An 18,212-nucleotide genomic window follows, 5' to 3' on the forward strand; every position below is an offset into this window, starting at 1 on the left:
TTTCTGAGGGGTTGTAGCCTAATAGCATAAATACCTTACAGTATTTCCTGAGGGTGATTAATGTGCTCTTTTTTTCTTCCAAACAGGAGCAACTTCATATATGGCTCATACTTAAGTAAAGAAGAAATTGCTTTCTCTGACCCCACTCCTGATGGAAAACTCTTTGCAACGCAGTACTGTGGCACCGGCCAGTTCCTAGTATACAACTTCCTCAATGGACAGCATCAGACTTAACTGCTCCGGAAGGGATTCCCTTTTTATCGGGAGACTTCTGCCAAAATGTACTGAATCGGTGCAGACCTTACGCAGAAGCCAGGGCCATTTTTCTTACCGTGAACTCAGGACTGGTAACAACCAAAAGGTTGTACTATTTTATTAAAATTGTAAACAATGCAGTAATAGGCTAACTTTGTTTTTTTAAAAGAAAGATATTTTATTAACTTTTACAGAAGTTTGATTGTATTTTATCTAGTTAGTCATGTTTACATGCAGCAGAAAATTGTTCATAGTGGACTGTAAACTAAAATGCAAAGACTATAGTCTCACTGATGAGTACATGCTGAAGTTCTTAATGTGGTGATATACCAGTGCTTAAATACCACGGGTGGGTGAGGTAGCTGAGGCTGCTCAAGCAACAGTCCAAGCCTGAGCTCCCTCACACCGGGGCAGGAGGCGTTACAGCGCAGTGGCCGAGGGCAGTAACCGGGCAGGCTGCATGGTGGCTCCTGGTGTGCATCCCGCACGCAGCCTGGCATAAGGGCAGCCTGGGTGATGGCAACGGGGGAAACTTGTTTCGCCTCCTGTCTCCCCCAGAGCAGCTGTCGAGCGAGAGGTGGAATGAAACCCCCAAGGAGCGATGTGCTCTTTGGTTTCCTGCAAGTGCTGTACTGAGTATATACCGTTGTTAGCGGACTTCACGTTGATACTTGTCACTCCTTCATAAAGCTGTCCTCTTTTAAAGGGTTTGTATGTTGAAAAACTGCTGTGGCCTTTCTTGATCTGTACATAATGTAGATAGATTAAAAATAAAATTCTTGATAGCTTTTTTTAAAGTTACTCTGTATCGATACTGAGTGTGAATGCATCTTCAGTGTATTTTATACTTTTGTTTATGTGAGATACTGCCTTAGCAGCTAAAAGCAGCTGCTGTGTGTTTTGAAGCACTCCTTGGAAAACAGTCACTGCATTCTTACCTCTTTGGGATCGGAATCACCCGATTGACAGCGCATTTGGATTGAATGCTTATGTCAGTTCCCAGCAGCTCTGGCTCAGTACCAACCTGCTCTGAGGTAAGATGGGAGGTGATAATTTCAGCCTTGAAAAATGGCTTCAAAACCCTACTGTGGGATGGGTAAGATTCAGGTGAAATTTAAACTTTCAGTTTGTTGTAATTTTGGAACTTAGAGTGCAGTTAGGCTGCACTGGTTTGTACTGTGCTGCGCACTGCCCACACATCTGCCCTTGACCTTGCTCTAGGGCTAAGCAAAGAACCAGTGCCACCTCTGAAACATCGTTTGGTGGGCTTGAAAATGAAGTGGGCGATGTGTGAATTCTAGTCTGCAGCGGCCATGACTGGTAGGTTTTTAAGGGGATTGTGAGCCATGCCGCAAGGGGCTTTGTCAGAAAACGGGTATACAGAAAGCCTAAAGGTGACGAGGTTGGTATTCACCGCTTGTGCTCCTCGCGCCTGTTGTATGTCTGATGCAAAGCTGCTCTCATCACAAGTACCCAGCCTGAAAAATCTGTAGTACTGGCACTATGCTGAACTAACCTTGTAACATCGAGTAGCATTCAGTGTAGCATTATGATGTGAGTTTCTCAGGTATAAGCACTATGTTTTAAAACATGAAAAAACAAACAAAAAAAACACACACAAAAAACACAATTGGTCTGGTGCAAACAGTTAAAATAGAGGCAGTCTTAAATGGTAACTTAATATATTCAAATTTAATGAAAGCACATTATAAACATACCATAGCCACAACTTCAGACAGTTTCAGTTCATAAACAATAACATGAGGTAGACTGACTAGTGAAGCTAAATTCACCAAGTTTTTGGTTAAGAAAACTTTACACTAGGAAAGCAACATTTTTAACCCTCCTCCAAAAGTCACAAAAAGCAATTACATAAGTTAAGCAAAAAGCATTTGAATATGATTCTTTAAATCTTAGTTTACATTCAAATTTAACCTGCGAATAGACAATAACATCTACAGGTAAAATATAACGCTGGCCCATTCAATACATTCATAGGAATGGCCTTGATGGCGAGGCTTAAACCGAAAATGGAATAGCGATAACCCAGATGTCAAATAATGGTATCCTTTCCAGGAATTCACAGGCAACAAGAGAAAAGTTTTCAACCGGACAGGCCTACGGGGTTTGAGCTTATTAGTATTCTCTTCTCCATCGCAAAGCTCCTTGCTTCTGCATGGCAGAGAGAGAGTTAAGGAAACTGGTTTACTGTTACTTGGTAAAGGAAGGGAAATATGCTGGCATTCGGATTCAACGCTCAACCTTCAGGACAATTTTGCACTGCTTCACCAGAGGGCTAACTCGCCGTAGTAGTCTCAGCACCTGGACTTCTAAGAACTTAGTGCAAACATCACAAACGAAAGGGAACCTATTCCTGACTGCTCAGTACCTCGAACTTTCACATCACACTGAGACTCGGGGTGTCCTCCAGCTCTTCTGGCAAAACCAGAAACACTGGAACGCAGTCAGGTGAGTACCAAAAGTTTCAAGAAACACCAACAAGTGTTAAAAGAGATAAGGCAGGTTGTGTCTGAAGGAAAATAAACGTACAGAACTGGGTTGGTCACTTCAAATTTGCCAAATGTACAGCATCAGAGTTAAGCTACGTTAACACAGATATATGCAAACCATTTTCCTTTAGTCTCAGTCAAATATATTATGTTTTGTTTTTTTTTTTCATCTGTAAACATCTTGTCACCAGATAAAGAAGTTGCTCAATTAACACTATTAAAAAAAAAAATGCAGCTTTGGCAGGTCCTTCTCCAATGAGTTGCAGGTCAAGTATAAAGAAAGATATGTTAATTTCATTGCTTTGGGGGATTAAATGAACATACCTGAACCTCTTTAAATACATGCTGCACTTTTCTTTTTAATAAATGGGTTATGAAGTGTAAGGAAATATGTATTTTTTGAAAACATATGGCAATACCAGTTGGGTAACCAATGTTAACTGCACGAGGAAAACAGCGTACCGGTATGCTTCAACCCTGACAACCAAATTGTACTGCGCCGAGTTCTTTCTGAAACAGCTTGCAGGTTACTGTGTCTTGCTCAGTACCCCAATACATGCCTGTCGCTACAACCACTATGTACAGGGGTTAACCAAACGAAGGGCTGGCGGTGGTAGGTGGTGGTTGCTTCTGGACAGAATCTCTCCTGAGCAGCCCCAGCTCCCCGGGGACTTCCCCCCTGCTCCCCCAATAAGCTGTTGTCATTCATTTGGACTCTTCTTTTCTCTCCCTAATCCAGCTCAGGCACTGATGCCCTCCTGCCACCTTTTTTCTGATATATTGATTCACCTACGGACGTGAAGTGACAGACCTCATCTTACACTGGAGCTGCGGGAAAATGACATGGAGCAAACTGGCCCACCCCCAGAGGCAGCAGACACAGCAGAACTCATTTCCTCCTGCAGAGGATGGGCTGCAGCTGTTCAAAACTCTGCTGAGAGATGGAAGGCCTGCTGGCAAGGTACTTGGGACTCTAAGTGAAGGGAGTGCCTCTGCAAGAAGCCCGCTCCCACGTGAGCCATCTGCTTTTGCCCTGGAGCCAAGGAGGTACCTAGGAGGGTGCAGTAGCGCTGCTGGGAGCACCTGTGTGCACAGTGCCTGCCACACATTTGCTGATTTGTTCAGGTTTAAGTAGTAAACTTTGAACACCTGTGGAAATTTTGCCAAAGACAGTTTCAATACATACACAATTACAAATCTTCAACTAACACTGCACAGAGAACAAGACTATTCCTTTTAATACAAATACCTACGTTACATTGTAGTTTCAAACCCCTGAGTATTACCGTACCGAAGTACAGAGCTGAAGAGAAACAGTGGGCTCTCCTCCACGTATCTTCAATAAATCCCATATGCTGCGTTGAGTTTCTTGTAACACATTCAAGCTAGCAGCTGCTAAAAGCAGCCTCTTCCCCTAGCTCAGCTGAAAATAAAGAGAATTCTTCATCAACCAAGTCACATCCTCTTCCTAGATCCTACGCCTTGGCTGGCTGTGTGATTAGTGTCAGCGGTTGTGACTGGTGAGAAAATAACAGGAATCCACCATCCTTGAAATCGTAACTGCCGTGATAATTTTATACCTAGGAATAAAGCCTACTTTAGCATTTCGGGGAATCCTTTAGAGAAGTCTAGATAAATATTGGTTGCACTTTGCTCCACAGTGATTGTACTTTTTTTAAAAAAAAGTTCTTTTTTTCTCTTTGTTATCGGTGTCTTATCGAAGCTTATATATGGCGTCCGGTAAGAAAATAGAGTGGTTTGTCATCGCTGCTGTTAGCAGTTTGAAACTCATCCCGAAGTCGGAACTGCCACTCGTCCTCCAGCTCCAAGCGGACTATCGTCTGCCGTAGCGAGCTTCTGTCTTGACATATGACACACAGCGTGGCACCTTCAATAGAAAAGCACGTTAGATCGTCGGTACAGTAACAAGGCTCTTTTCTCCATTCATTGCCCTACGTATTGGTGTAAGTACAAGGTGTCAGTATCAGCTGTAGCAGAGAGCACGCACTGGGATCCAAGATCCTTAAATCATTACCGATGTAATGGGTATCAGCGGCTCCATCGCCCCGCTGCACCCCAGCATGTGCAGCAGCCTCAGCACAAGGGGGTGGAGGCTCAGCCACCACCACAAATGCACCAGAGCTTTCCAACGTGTTCTAGCGTTACTGAATGCGTATGGCAATTTGCTGTGTGTTACTACTAAGAGAAAATGATGACTGACGATTTTGGCAAGGTTTATGAAGCTGGGGGGGGGGGGGGGGAGTTAGACCCCACCATCTTCCAGCTAAGAGCTGCCTGTCCTACAGGACTGAGTATTTACTGCCATTGTATAGATGACTAGAGTAGAATTTCTCACCCTCATCAGTGATGTCTAAACTCTCAGGTTGCACAGTGTGTCACTCCCTGAACGATTTCCATATATCCTTGTTTTTGTGCTCCTGTCTCTGATGTCACTTTAAAATAATGTAATGAACGTGATTTATCGGTTCAGCTAGGGTTCAGCTACCTGCACTTGCTACTAAAGGGGCAGCATTTTACGCTCCAAAAACAAACAATCCATCTGCTTCTTTTGAAAACGATGGCAGCAGCAAGTGGAACTGGAGCTGTTAATGAACCTTCTCCTCTGTGCCACCACTTCACAGGCAAGCAAAGCAACATGGATGTCCCGCAGAGCAAGGTGATTACCTTTCAGAAACCTGAACCGCTTGAGGAGGTCTGCACCCACAAAAGAGTCACAGAGATAGAGCAGAAGTCCACTGAAAAACACCCCTTCACAGTTGACGTTGACTGAGTGCGGGCGGGAGCTAACATAGCATATAGCCACCTGGAACAGAAGGGGAAAAGACACGCAGCCCGTCTCTTAGCAAATGCCTGAGCAGGGCTTTGAGCAGAACGGAGGACAAACCTGTGATAACAGATGAGTAAACATGCTGCTGAAAATACAATGGGAACCCAAAGCAGCACTGAGCAGACTCCTCCCAGGAAATAACACGCTGGACAAACTTCTAGACTAATTCAGATTTGGTCACAAAGTGTGACATACATCGTTTCGGCCCCCTGCATTAATTCAGTTTGATTTCCCGCTGCTCTGTGAATTACCTGCTTACAGCAACTGTAAGCTATTCAGGTTGTTCTACCGAGGATAGGTTTGTTAAACACAGTAAGAAATTCCACATGTACTGAAACTAGCGACGCTCCATCTCCTCTGCGCAGGCACGTGTCCTTTGCTCCACAAGCACCAGCTAAGTGGTTGCCAGCACTGGGGCTCTCTGCAGTTCAGTGCCGTGACACTTTCTGTACCGAAGGGTTGCAGCTGTACAGACAGCTATGGAGCACGCCTAATTTTGTCATGGCAAAACTGCATCATCTCAGGACTTCTGCTTCACATGAAATACTATTTCAGATGGACACACCCCATTCCTTTGTAAATACCATGAATTCATCACAAATCTTTGGTCTCTGCCCACGCCACCCAGCGAGGAGGTTTTACTTCAGCTCAAACCCCAGAGCCTCACTGTTTTATATCATCCTCAAACGCTACCCTTGCTGCTGAGGGTCTGCAAAAGAAGGGTTTTTCAACCTAAAGAATGATGTGGCAGTAAAGGTTGGCATCCCCGTTACCCCGGTGTATTTTGTACCTCAAGTCCGATGTTCAGGTAGCAGTCAATGGCCAGTACCGGGTTCTTGAAGTTGTGAATGGCCTTGGGGAAGAGTTTGTACGTCGCGTGTTGAAGGAACTTCTCCAGGAGGAACTGCGACGGGGCTGCCAACAAGGTGTGCTCACTGTCTGGGGCACAGACGTACTGAAGAGGCATTATTGGTGCCAGGCTGTCCGAAACCTGCAACAAAACCAAGGAGAGCAACTTTTAACCCCCCCCCCCAAGCTCATCTTTTCTGCAAGAGTTCATCCAGTTTGGGAAGGGATCACCACAGCAGGAAGCGAGACAGCTGGGGGAAAGAATCAAAAATGCCCACTTGATTTTGACACATTTGTACAGCACAGAAATAAATGAATTACTTGCTCTGTGGTTGCTAAGTACTTCTGTGGATAGTTACATGCCTCAAGAAAGAATACCAAAATTCGGAGTCCGCAGTGTCACAATACCTTTTGTTGTGTCTTACAGCTCATGAAATACAATCCTCCTTGTGTGGAGTCACCCATTAAAAAATGTTCCTAATGTTTCTAAGGAAGAGTTTTCTCATAGCTCAATCCACTACAGATTCCACTGCAACCACAAGGAAAGGAAAATGCACAGCCAATGAAACTGACCTCTCAAAATACTCAAATCCAGAGTTTAGTTGGTTAAATCTGAAATATGGGGGTAAGTTTTCAGAAGAGGGATGACTGGCAGGGACACCTCCCACCAGACCAGGTTCCCCAGAGCCCCCTCCAGCCTGGCCTTGAGCACCTCCAGGGATGGGGCATCCACAGCTTCTCTGGGCAGTCTGTGCCAGGGCCTCACCACCCTCACAGTGAAGAATTTCCTCCTGATGCCTAATCTAAATCTCCTTTTTAGTTTAAAACTGTTCAGTTTAAAACCATTAATAGATTAGGAGGATTGTTGTTAATAATTTATAGTTAGCAATATATTTATTATTTTCTATTCAGCTGGTAGCCCTACCACAAAGTAGGCTGTGAACATCAGCTTTCAAATAAGCCCTAAATAAACCTAAAGGGCTAAAAAAATCATTCATTCAAAGGTAAACAGGTCCTGACTTTACCCTCAGTGTAGGATGGAGCACAACATACACACTCACCATGATTTTTGGCTTAACGACAAAGTCCTTTTGTCCTCCAACCTGGATATGTTTCTTCATGACACTGAAGTTGTTGAAGCGACAGATGAGCAGGCCACTACTGTTCGTCCTCAGATTAAAATCTACATCTTCACAGAAATACCTGGACATTAAACACAAGATGACTGAACTAGCTGTGCTGCTGCTGGGAGTAAGCCAGCTTTCACACCCCCTCGGCTGAAATGCATCAGAACTGGCCTAGCAATGATTTCTGGAGACAATCCGATATGGTTCCTGTACAAATTCTCTGCCCAGCTCTTAAGAACCATTTCCTCAGCCTGTTCCTGGTATAGGGAAGCGATTTCTGGTAATCTAAAGACAAATCTTTACTTTTCAGCATGTCTGCAGGTTTCTTCCTTGTAGCAAGTTTGGCCGTGCCTCTCATCCTCGTCATGTACTGGCACCGAGCACTTCTTCCCCTCCCTTTTTTATTCCTTTTTTTTTTTTTTCTTTCCGTATTTTAGAGTTGACACATTTTAGAGCTCTGCAGTGTCCAGCCTCCATTTCTGAGTGGGGAAATGGGCAAATATCTGGCTGCGGGAGACAAAGCAGCAGAGACCTAACGCTTACCCTGCGTTACTTCTGATGCGATGCTCCTGTCTGTGGGCTGACTCCCATCTCATGATTCAGCCAGGCAGAGAACATGAAATCAAGAGCTCTGCAAGCCATGCCAGACCCCGGCTTGCACTGGCTAGCTACAGTTCCTCGCTCAAATACACGGGATCCCTGAAAATAGCAGCAGGAGATGCCCCAGGGCCACAGAGTGGGTTTACTCTAAACTCACTTGGCCAAGATCAGGCGGACAGGGCATTTGCCAAGCCAATGTCTGCGATGAGAATTAGAGGTAAAGCCCCATGACAACAGTGCTCTATTTAAATGCTTCAGGATGGAGTTAGAAGGAGGAGGGGGAAAAAGAAAGTTTATAGCGGAAAGTTAACTGTTCATCTCTTTAATTTCCAAACCAGGTGGCAACAGGGAGGAGAGCTGACCGGAGGAAATGCCAGGAATCCCTCCTCAGAGCACACGGCATAGCAATGCTCAGCCTCTGCCTACACTCTTGCTCTCAGTCACACAACAGGCCCCTGCCTCTTACAAAGGCACTCTGGAAGCTCCACACGCTTCCTGTGACTGCTCTCGATTTGGCCTCTTCCCTCTATTATTGGTCTCCTCGTTATTTTTTTTTTCTCCTGAAGCTTTTCTTCTTTGACCCCTGCCTTTTCAGTCCTCTGCAGCCCTCCCCTGCCTTGCCTCACAGTCTCCCTCTGGCAGCTCTTGGCGCAGCACGCACCGCTGTGCCGTGATTGCCTACCTTAGCCAGGACCTTCTCATTTATCTCAAATGCATTTAGAAGTACACTGACAAGCTTCTCATCACGCCAACCCGTTTTGCCACCAGCACGTGTTGCCTACCTGTTCAGATCATATTGCACATTCTGGGTCAGGTCTATGTTGAGCAGGATAAAGTCACGCACGTGGCACCTGGAGAACGGAGCCTTCGTTCTCCTGGCATTCAGCTTGCTGTTCCACTTCTGAACGCCCAGTATTGCATAGTGAACGATTTTGGGGGTGGCTTCGATGTGCTGGAGAACACTCTTCAAAGAGACGTTCTTACTGCTACCCCCGGGCTCCAGGGACTGGCTGCAAAATGTAATCACGTGCAACATACAAAGGTGGCTGATTATGTTTATAGAACATACGCTACACATAAGCGCTTTTGTGTGTGAATATATATAAATATATATGTGCAGAGTTAATGGAATGTATATACAGGTCCAAGAAGTTCCATTAACAATCACCACTGTTTATTCTCCATGCTGTAAAATATATAAAGAAACACAGACTTCAAACAACAGCCAATTAATCTTATCCCCTCAATTTACTCATCTGAAGAAAATGGGCTCTTCAGCAGAATCACGTCTTCTGCAGTAATTTAGAAAAGGAATCACCTCACGCACCATTTCTGGAAGGCAATTTTTTCTGTAATGAACAGCACGAGCACTGAGAGCAACAGCTTGAAGCCTTCCAAAAAGCAGGAGTTTCCAAAACCAACCTTTCATTGGTAAACATAAATGGAATCAAAACAAATGAGGGAAGTAAAATATTGAGAAATCACTCCAAATAGTCACTGACAGCAAGAGTGGCTTTCGGCACAGATGTGCACAAGCAGAAGTCTGCTCATGATGCTCACTGTGGGACACGGATGTAAGGGCAGAGCCAGGTGGAAGCATGTAGCAGCATTAGGTTGGATGTCGGTGCTAAGCGGGACAAAGCCTTCCCACTGCTCGGAGTGAGGGGCTGATGGAAGCAAGGGAAAGGCTGGTTTGTTTTTTTTTTGGCATTTTAGGGAATATATCTAATGTCCAAGCATGCCGTTCCTGGAGTATTTGCCTAGTAATTGAGTAGGTAATGACTGCTGTGAGGCCTTTTGGATAGCCTGCCTGGTGTTACTACATCAAAGTCACTGCCAAAAGCTGCTCTCTCAGCAATGTTTTGAGTACACTCCCAGCAATCCCAGCTGCACTACTTTTCCAGCTGTCTGGCCTTTCACTTGCTGCCGGATGCTGCAGGTGTGGGTGCTGACTGAAGCAGAGCTGCTGCCCGTGCTGGATCGGCGCGGGCAGCCCAGTGCTGGGTGGTGACTTACCTGGACTGTTCGTGGACGCTGTGCATGTTCCACAACACGCAGGAGTCATCCATGACCACAATGAAAGGCCACACACACTGGCGTTTGACCCCCAGCTCCTCCAAGCGGTTTCGTTCCAGCTCTAGATTGTGGTAGGACAGCTCCTTAATCAGAAACCTGGCAGCACCTGAGAAAACACCGTAAAGGAGACAGACAGAAATCTTGGTTTGACTTCATCATTCTCTCTTCTCAAAGGCTACGCAATGAACTGCGATCATTACCCTTTATGAACGTAGTGCTCAGAACATCTTAGTTTAAAAAGAAATCAAAATGTCCCCTTTTCAGTGTGACTGAAGTCTAAAAGGCAAGATATGAAGAAAAGCAGACTTCTTAAGAGACTACAGAAAATGATTTAGTGGGCATTAAAAGAATAACTTGATTCAAAAAGTGTCTGAGATCTGAAAACTGAAGCTATTTAAAACTTCTTGCAGGAAGAACTCTGAAACTCCAGGAAAATGAAGTCCAAAGTTCAAGTCCCAGTGTTCAGTGCAGTTAATATTTAGCTTCAGCTAACAAAAAAAGAAAAATCTGTAAAATGTCTAGAATGAACATTCACACAGCAGGGCTGAGTAAGATGACCAAATACGGATGAAAACCCAAGAGATTTTAAATTGAGAAGGCAGTGATCACTACAAATACCCATCCTCTGTCCCTAGCAGCATTTCTTTTAAACCATCACATTCTGCACACAGACTGCTGCTATTACCACAGCGCTGTGAAGCTTTTCACAGCGCGATGCATGTCGTCCAGCATGGATGCTGATATTTTCACAGCACTGACGGTGTCTCTTACCAACGCCAGCATTGTTGAACATGCCAGGCAGGACGAGCATGATGTGGTTGGGCCAGTATTTGCGGTACAGCGGCATTTCGTACTCCTTGACTACGAGGAGGTGAAGGTGGCTGATGCCTTCCATGGCGTGGTAGAGGTTCAAGAGGCCGTGTTCGTGACGTCCACTTGATGGAGTGAAGATTGGACTCTTGACTGCATTCAAATTCTGCCGGGAGACATTTTACCAACATTACATAAAAAGCAGGTTATTCCTGACATGGATTTTTATTTATTATTTATTCTGGTCTTGAACATTATTGACCGTTGCAACACACCAGGACTGGGATACTAGGAATACAAATAAGAATGATTCTCTTCAAAAACTCCAGTTCCAAGGAGAGTTAGGTAAGAATTATGCAAAGGACTAACATAAAATAAGGAAAAAAAAAAAAAAAGAGAAAATAAACCTGCCAACCAGCACTGACTTGCAAATGTATGTCAAGCTGACTGCACTCAGCATATGCAGCCAGCAGATGGATGAGAGCAGCACACACACCTTGTCAGAAACGAGTGGGAGACGCATGCTTTCTAGATGTTTTCCTTGCTTGCTGAAGACAAAATGGTTCTCTTTGGACTTGGGGATTATAAAATGCAGTTGAACCTCTTCTCCTAGCATTGAGGACGAAAATGTGAAAGCATGCAGGGTGGAGTCAGATACCTGTACAAAACAAAAAGAAGCGGGAGAAGGATTTGCAAGCAGGTAATCCAAAAGGAGTACTTGGCAAGCTGCTCTTGCCGTCACAATACCGGCAGCCAGCAGAACATCCACAACATTTTCTTTCAGTAACTGAAGGTAACTGTATTATATTCTCATTTCCTCTACCATAAGCTACATTCTTTAGGCATGTAACTTGCCTCGCTATTAAAAGTCAGCTTTCTGTACCAGTAGCAATCTTTGGCCCATCTGGGCTCTTCTGAAGTCTATTGGAGCTGGAAATTATTTATCGGTATTTTCAAGGAAAAATGAAATACACACACACACACGGAAAGATTTGTCCAAACAAATTTTCCCAAAAGATTCAGAGACACACACGTGTCACATATGGCTCTGCCTCCACAGCAGAGTGCCCTGCCATTCACAGACAGCAGCAGCAGCAAGGCCGCAGTAGTGTGGTATTTTTCCTGTGACAGCACTCTTCTAAGCAGCTAAGTAACCAGGGCAGACCACCGCATTAACAAGGCTATGAAGCATTTGGGTGAGCTTGAGTTTGCACAGTGAGCCACGTACGTGTATACAAAGTGCCTGCATATCTAGTAAGACTGCATCCTCGAGAGGCATGTGCCTTACCTCAAGGTCAAATCATTTACTCTTAGCACTCACCCCTCTATGATCTTTACCAAACAACTGAAATGATTAGCCTAAGTGGAGATGAAGAAAAAAAAGGGGTTTATTTAGGTTCTGCTAGAGCATTTAAGTATCTCTTCCCCTCCTCAATGCTCAATATCCAGTGACTCCCCTTTGGATATCTCATTCCTCTGAGTTTAACTCTCATAATTCTGTATACACAGCTCAGACGTACAAGTGGATATTCATATTTATTACTAGTCATTGTGTTCGACAAAGATGTGTAAAGGGAACAAAGGTGTCCTTTGGGAGGATTTGCTTGTGTCAACACACTGAATGAAGCATGAGGTTTCAAACAGATTTGCTGGGGCTGCTGTGTCATAACTGAGACTGTACATTTCCAGGTCAGCGTGCTAGGTTAATAACAAGCTGTTGGGGAAGATTAGTAAGCAAGAAAAGAATGAATTGAGATGAGAAACCTCCAAGTAAACCATTGCTGGTGGTTAATAATGTCTGAGCTATTAACCAGGAAAAATCTTACCTGCCAGCCTCCCGTGAGCATAGCTGTTTATTTTGGAGATCAAAAGATCAAGAGGATTACAAAACAGCTAAAAATGATCCTTTTTGTCCCGTGACTCGTAAGCTACTGTTGAGAAGCACGCACAACTACATACAAAGGGAGGAAGAAGTAGGCCTTCCAGTCTCCCATCAGAGGTGTGTGGATGGCTGGCATTTAGGAAAGGCAAGCATCTCTCCCAATTTTACAGTCCTCTGCCATGAGGCACTGTGAACCCTGTGGGCAGGCTGAATAATGCTTTGGCTTGAGACAACTAGTCACAATATTCACCCTTTGTCAGAGGCAGCTGGAGAAGAGAACTGCTCATGCAGAACGCAGCACACACAGTTGATGCTCCAGGGTCTGTAGCTCAGTATCTCCCCTGAGAATGGAAGAAATTAAACAGTTCCATCTCAGGGAAGGTGAAAGCATGAGTCCTGAGGCCAGAGCGGTATGCCTGGAGAGACCACAAGAAAAATCAAGGATGCAGTTTACCCGTGGGCCTTGGCACTAACCTGTGCAGCAGGATTAATGTCCATGTACTGATGGCACTGCTCGCAGTGATGGAACGTGTTGTAAGCTGCGTATTTGGTCAACATCATGGACACGGTCTCTCTTTTCTTAGGTTCCTCTGATTTTGTTTCTTTGCTTGTTTCTGTAAAAGAAATTTTATGAGTGATAGAAACCAGAGACTGGGAGCCTGGTAACAATTGTAAAGAACAAATTGTTCTGTTCCATACCATTAGGAGATAAACGCTCGTGTGTCTAGTCAAACCAATATAAAAATAATTTTTGTAGGAAAAGTATTCCCAGAAAATTCCCCTTTGGCTTACCTTGTTTCACTCTTGACAGTTGTTCCGTGTACACTGGACTTATAGTTCTGTACTTGGGGTCATGTACGCTCAGGTCAAAAGACATTTTACTGAAGATCTCGATATCTGGCCAGTGGTCATTGCTAGACTGAGTAATTTCGCTGCTTTCCGTATGATCTGCAACAACACACTTTAGGTAAGCAGTATCAGGTACCCACTAAATGGTGCTTATGTGACGTTTGCTGATGTACAATTGCACAAGAATTCACACAGGTGCACACATACACACAAAAAGACATCTTTGAATATCATAAGCATTATATCCCTGCCCATAGCAAGGGGGCTGGAAATAGATGATCTTTAAGGTCCCTTCCAACTCAAGCCTTTTTATGATTCTATGAATATTACCAAAATTCAAGTTATAGTTGACAGAAAGACATTTCAAAGAAATGGCAAGTTCTTGGAAACTGTGGGGTGAAGGAGCCTCATGGGTATCCTTCTGCTCTGCTCTTCATCAAGCTGCTGAGGCATAATTCGCTCTGTGAATTATGTTATGCTTATACGTAAAATGCTCAAACGAACAGTTCTGTCTGTGCAGAAGATACAGGCAGGTCTTCTCAGTCCCTTTATGGATCCCTTTTTAGTACACGGAAAGGAGAGAACTGGGCAAACAAGAAGCAAAAGCATCCAAAGGCAGAAGGGTGAAAGCAAGGAGAAAGAAGGTGCATACCCTTAAGAACTAGCAGCTGAGTATATGGTAAAGGTGGTAAAAACACATTCCTGAGAATGGGATGCGACCAGCAAGGATCAGCTGGAACACTTTTGCTTCATCCAACAGACGTAAGGCTAAGGTAGAGAATCATGTGTAAGTAACGTGAACATGAGAAAGAACTGGCCAAAGATGACAAGCTGGAGCTTGGAATGAAGCTTGAACATCAGTTGATTCAGTTTAAAATTAGAGGGAAGACCACACAGAAGTAGGGAGCTGAGGTTACTGATTTCAGAAAGGCAAACTCTACGCACAAGGACACACCTACCCTACCCAGACTGACCCACAGGGATGTGAGCCTGCTGCAGTTCAGAGGCTGTTACCTCACTGGCACTGCTCAAATTAACATATGCCACTGGTCAAGTGAGGCTCATTAATGTGGTCACACAGACAGTTCCTGAGAGAGCTGGCTCAGTAAGCCCACTTGTCTGAGGACACCAGGGACTTGCCTGTGAATGCGACTTGGATTTCTTGGAATCCCGGTTGCCAAACAATCAGTAACCACCACACTGGGCAATATAAGAACGCCGGGAGGTGTTCAGAGGCAAAAAGGACACAAAGAATGAACAAAGTCCAAGAGGAACAGAAACAGCCCATCAGCAAATAAAGTTTTGACTCACACGTCATTAAGTGCAAGGTTTATAAAAAACAAAACAAAACAAAACAAAACAAAAAAAAGCTTTGCAAAATGTCAAGCTGAGGCAGACCTCAGAAAAGTGCACAAAAACAATTTTTTCCTTGGCTATAACAAATGCTTCACTATAAGCTGAGATGGAAACAAATCTCGGAAAGCTTGATACACACTGGAAACAATGAGAAAGAATAATCTCCATGCCATTTGCCTGAAAAAACAGCTGTGTGAAATCAGGTGCAAGCCTGATTTCAGTGCAAGAACAATGCAAATGTTATCACCATTTAAGAGGAGATCTATGAAACCCTCACTCCATTATTTTGGCCTTGTGTTATTCAAAACTTGGTGAGGATGAAGGAAACAAAGATGTTGAAATAAATGAAAAAATGCAATAAAACTCAGCATGGGTTGACCAAAGAAACCCCATGTTACTTTCATGACACAGACATATCTATTTCTTTAAACAAAAGAAATGCCACACATCTTACCTTTTACCAAGTAAAGTATTTGACATGATGCTATATGACAAATTATTAATATATCGGAAGAAAATGGAGACAATGAATGGTCTGCAAAGTTGATTAAACAGAAGATGGCAGCATGTAACATCATAAGCATTAAGGCAGATGGAGGTTACCAGCAAAGCTAACAAAGATCAGCAGAGGGGCATACTGTTCAATACTTTCCCTAATGTAGACTTTTCCCTAATGTCTCAAAAAAAATCAACCAAACACAACACAACAACAACCACTGCCTTACGTTTGCTGCTGACACAAACCTAAGAGTCATTGCCAATACAGGGAAAGAATAGAAGGGCATCCAGAAAGAATTCAATGCCCTCAAAAACGATAGCAACAGTCACTGGATGACATTCAACAGAAAAAATGATGAGTCATATGTACCGCCAAGGACTAAAAACAAGCCTTTCTGCAGTAGGCTGGGAGTCCCTCAGTTGGAAATGACTGAGTTGCAGAGGGACCCACAAGTACACGCTAAGGATCAGCGTCGGTGAAATGGGAAGATGGAAAAGACAACTGCAATCACTGGTTTCATCAGTCGTGGGGCTTCCAGTGGAAGCAGGGAAATACACAAGCTGTAGCACACTGGGTTGGTTAACCATCCCGCACGGTCTCACATACAGCTCTGGTCAGCCATGTACCAGAATAAATTGAAAATAGATGTGCAGACAAGAGCTGCTAAACCGATGCGAAGAATAATGAGCCTGTCATTTGTGAGGATCCTGCAAGCTGGCTCAGGCTACCTAGATGAAAGCTGAGAGGGAAGACGATTGCTGCATGACTACATCACAGAAGCAAACATCAAAAAGGAGTAAAAGTATTTTAATTTAAAATAATACTGTTTTCCTTCTCCCCCAAAATGTTTATAATAGGGACAGGAATATCTTTGGGTTGGGGAATAAAGAAAATATTTTCAATCATCAGAGTATTAGGGCTCTGGAAAAGCATTCCAGTAGAAGCTGTGGGAGCAAAAAACCCACAACCCAAAACCCCAAGTAAACCCAATCTGCTCTTCTGACGCAGCTTCATGCATTCCTGAAAGGGGTGTGACACAGCTGCTGTGATCACAACAGACCAGACTGCATGACACAGATTGTTCTTATTTTTTGATTTCATCCTAAGTTTCTGGGGAACTTTAGTTCAAATAATGAGATAGTAACAGTCCCAAAAGCTTCACATCAAAGGGGAATACATTTTTCAAAAATTTAATAGCACTTTCTGAGCAGAAATGCAAATTAATCTTTTCAAAGGTTTGAAAACAACTGCATTTTCTGGATGTCAGGTCATGAAATCTATACACCACAGAGTTAACTTCACTACAACCACAGAGTTATGTAAAGAACACCCTAAGAGGAATCAATTTTAAAAGGGTTTGTGCTTCTGAAGGCCGAGTCCTGCCACAGCGGCTGATGGATCTGTGAGATCTGAGAAACGAGCACAAATTCAGAGCAGTGTCCTCCCCCCAGCCTTTTTCTTTAGCATAAGATCTGTAAACTGGTTACAGAAGACAGTCTTACTAAAAATTGGTATCTAACTGGTAATTAAACACAAATAAATAACTGCTATCTAACTGGTAATTAAACATAAATAGTAATATTGATGTTTCAGCCAGAAAAGTAGTGTTCTTCAATCTATTTTATCTGTTTAAAAGCAGCCACGGCTTAAAAACTAGCAGGCAGACATATTAAAAACTAGCAAGCAGATGTTTCCCATATACAGTTTTGTATTCACTTTCATTTTAGTGGCATATAAGCAACATATTTAAAAGTTCTTAGTTAAGAGCCATGTAAAATTTGCCGTTTTATTCATCTATTTTAAAATATAGGCAGGTGCCTACAACAAGTCTAGCTGCACAGTAATGGACAGGACAAGTGGCAGGTGTCATTTATGAAGTCTTTTTGTAAGTCTAAAAAATTTGTCACTGCTTATTAAAATGTAACAGAGTCACTTAATAACGCATATCAAAAATTGCTTCTAAATACTCACTGGCATTTATTTCTTCTTCATCGTACACATCTACTTCCAGCAACCTGATCAGCATGCGAAAGAGGATCCTCAGGAACTGCAAATACGAGCCAGTCTTTCCCACCTGAACCAGAGAAGAAACAGAGTCCGAATCCCAAGTCAGACTAATTTGCAGGAAGGATACATTTCAGATAAATGCATTTGGGCCTACCCCTGTTATTTTGCCATTCTAGTTCTGCCTGCAAACATAACAAGACTCAGTATTCCCCATTTTGCTGAATGCTATCACAAAATTGATCTGTGAAGAAAATCTGGCCCAGAGCAGAGCCTGTATCACATTTTTAATGCAGGGAGATCACCACTGATAAACTGTTCACCCACTGCTATGCTCACGGCAATTTCATGCCCAGTGCCATCCACACGTATGCAATATGGCTTAAAAAAACACGACATATAAAGAATCGCCCTTCCTTTCCTTACCACTTCCAGCATGAACATAACCTTAAATTTTGACCAATTTTTGATCTCAAAACGCATCGCTGTCTGCGAGTTTCATGGGGCCTCTCAAGTACAATCTCCATCTGCAGCTGTAGCAGTCCTC

General features: G+C 43.6%; 2 protein-coding genes and 1 long non-coding RNA gene across 17 annotated transcripts in view; 1 reads left to right on the forward strand and 2 right to left on the reverse strand.

Annotated features, from left to right (window-relative positions):
• ESCO1 (establishment of sister chromatid cohesion N-acetyltransferase 1) overlaps nucleotides 1-1,056 on the forward strand; it is a 32,368-nt gene extending 31,312 nt beyond the window's left edge. For all 4 annotated transcript variants that reach the window (XM_035316647.1, XM_035316650.1, XM_035316648.1 and 1 more), the window contains one exon: nucleotides 87-1,056. In XM_035316647.1, the coding sequence (XP_035172538.1) occupies nucleotides 87-234 (148 nt within the window). In that variant the 3' untranslated portion in view covers nucleotides 235-1,056. The remainder of the gene's footprint in view (nucleotides 1-86) is intronic.
• Nucleotides 1,057-1,182: 126 nt separating this feature from the next.
• LOC118161363 lies at nucleotides 1,183-3,290 on the reverse strand. The gene is made up of 3 exons (XR_004747972.1): nucleotides 2,756-3,290; nucleotides 1,454-1,460; nucleotides 1,183-1,193 (listed from the first exon to the last, which is right to left on the reverse strand). It is a non-coding gene; the product is annotated as an uncharacterized LOC118161363 (long non-coding RNA).
• Nucleotides 3,291-4,442: 1,152 nt separating this feature from the next.
• GREB1L (GREB1 like retinoic acid receptor coactivator) overlaps nucleotides 4,443-18,212 on the reverse strand; it is a 131,171-nt gene continuing 117,401 nt past the window's right edge. For 10 of the 12 annotated variants that reach the window (XM_035316641.1, XM_035316639.1, XM_035316640.1 and 7 more), the window contains 11 exons: nucleotides 17,633-17,735; nucleotides 13,750-13,905; nucleotides 13,432-13,571; nucleotides 11,572-11,733; nucleotides 11,037-11,244; nucleotides 10,206-10,371; nucleotides 8,972-9,199; nucleotides 7,524-7,665; nucleotides 6,404-6,604; nucleotides 5,451-5,589; nucleotides 4,443-4,653 (listed from right to left, as the gene is read on the reverse strand). In XM_035316641.1, coding sequence (XP_035172532.1) covers nucleotides 4,490-4,653; nucleotides 5,451-5,589; nucleotides 6,404-6,604; nucleotides 7,524-7,665; nucleotides 8,972-9,199; nucleotides 10,206-10,371; nucleotides 11,037-11,244; nucleotides 11,572-11,733; nucleotides 13,432-13,571; nucleotides 13,750-13,905; nucleotides 17,633-17,735 — 1,809 coding nt within the window. In that variant the 3' untranslated portion in view covers nucleotides 4,443-4,489. The remainder of the gene's footprint in view (nucleotides 4,654-5,450; nucleotides 5,590-6,403; nucleotides 6,605-7,523; nucleotides 7,666-8,971; nucleotides 9,200-10,205; nucleotides 10,372-11,036; nucleotides 11,245-11,571; nucleotides 11,734-13,431; nucleotides 13,572-13,749; nucleotides 13,906-17,632; nucleotides 17,736-18,212) is intronic. The other 2 variants (XM_035316638.1, XM_035316643.1) reach the window with 1 other exon arrangement.

This window comes from Oxyura jamaicensis, chromosome 2, assembly GCF_011077185.1.
Source record: "Oxyura jamaicensis isolate SHBP4307 breed ruddy duck chromosome 2, BPBGC_Ojam_1.0, whole genome shotgun sequence".
Taxonomy (NCBI): Eukaryota; Metazoa; Chordata; class Aves; order Anseriformes; family Anatidae; genus Oxyura; species Oxyura jamaicensis.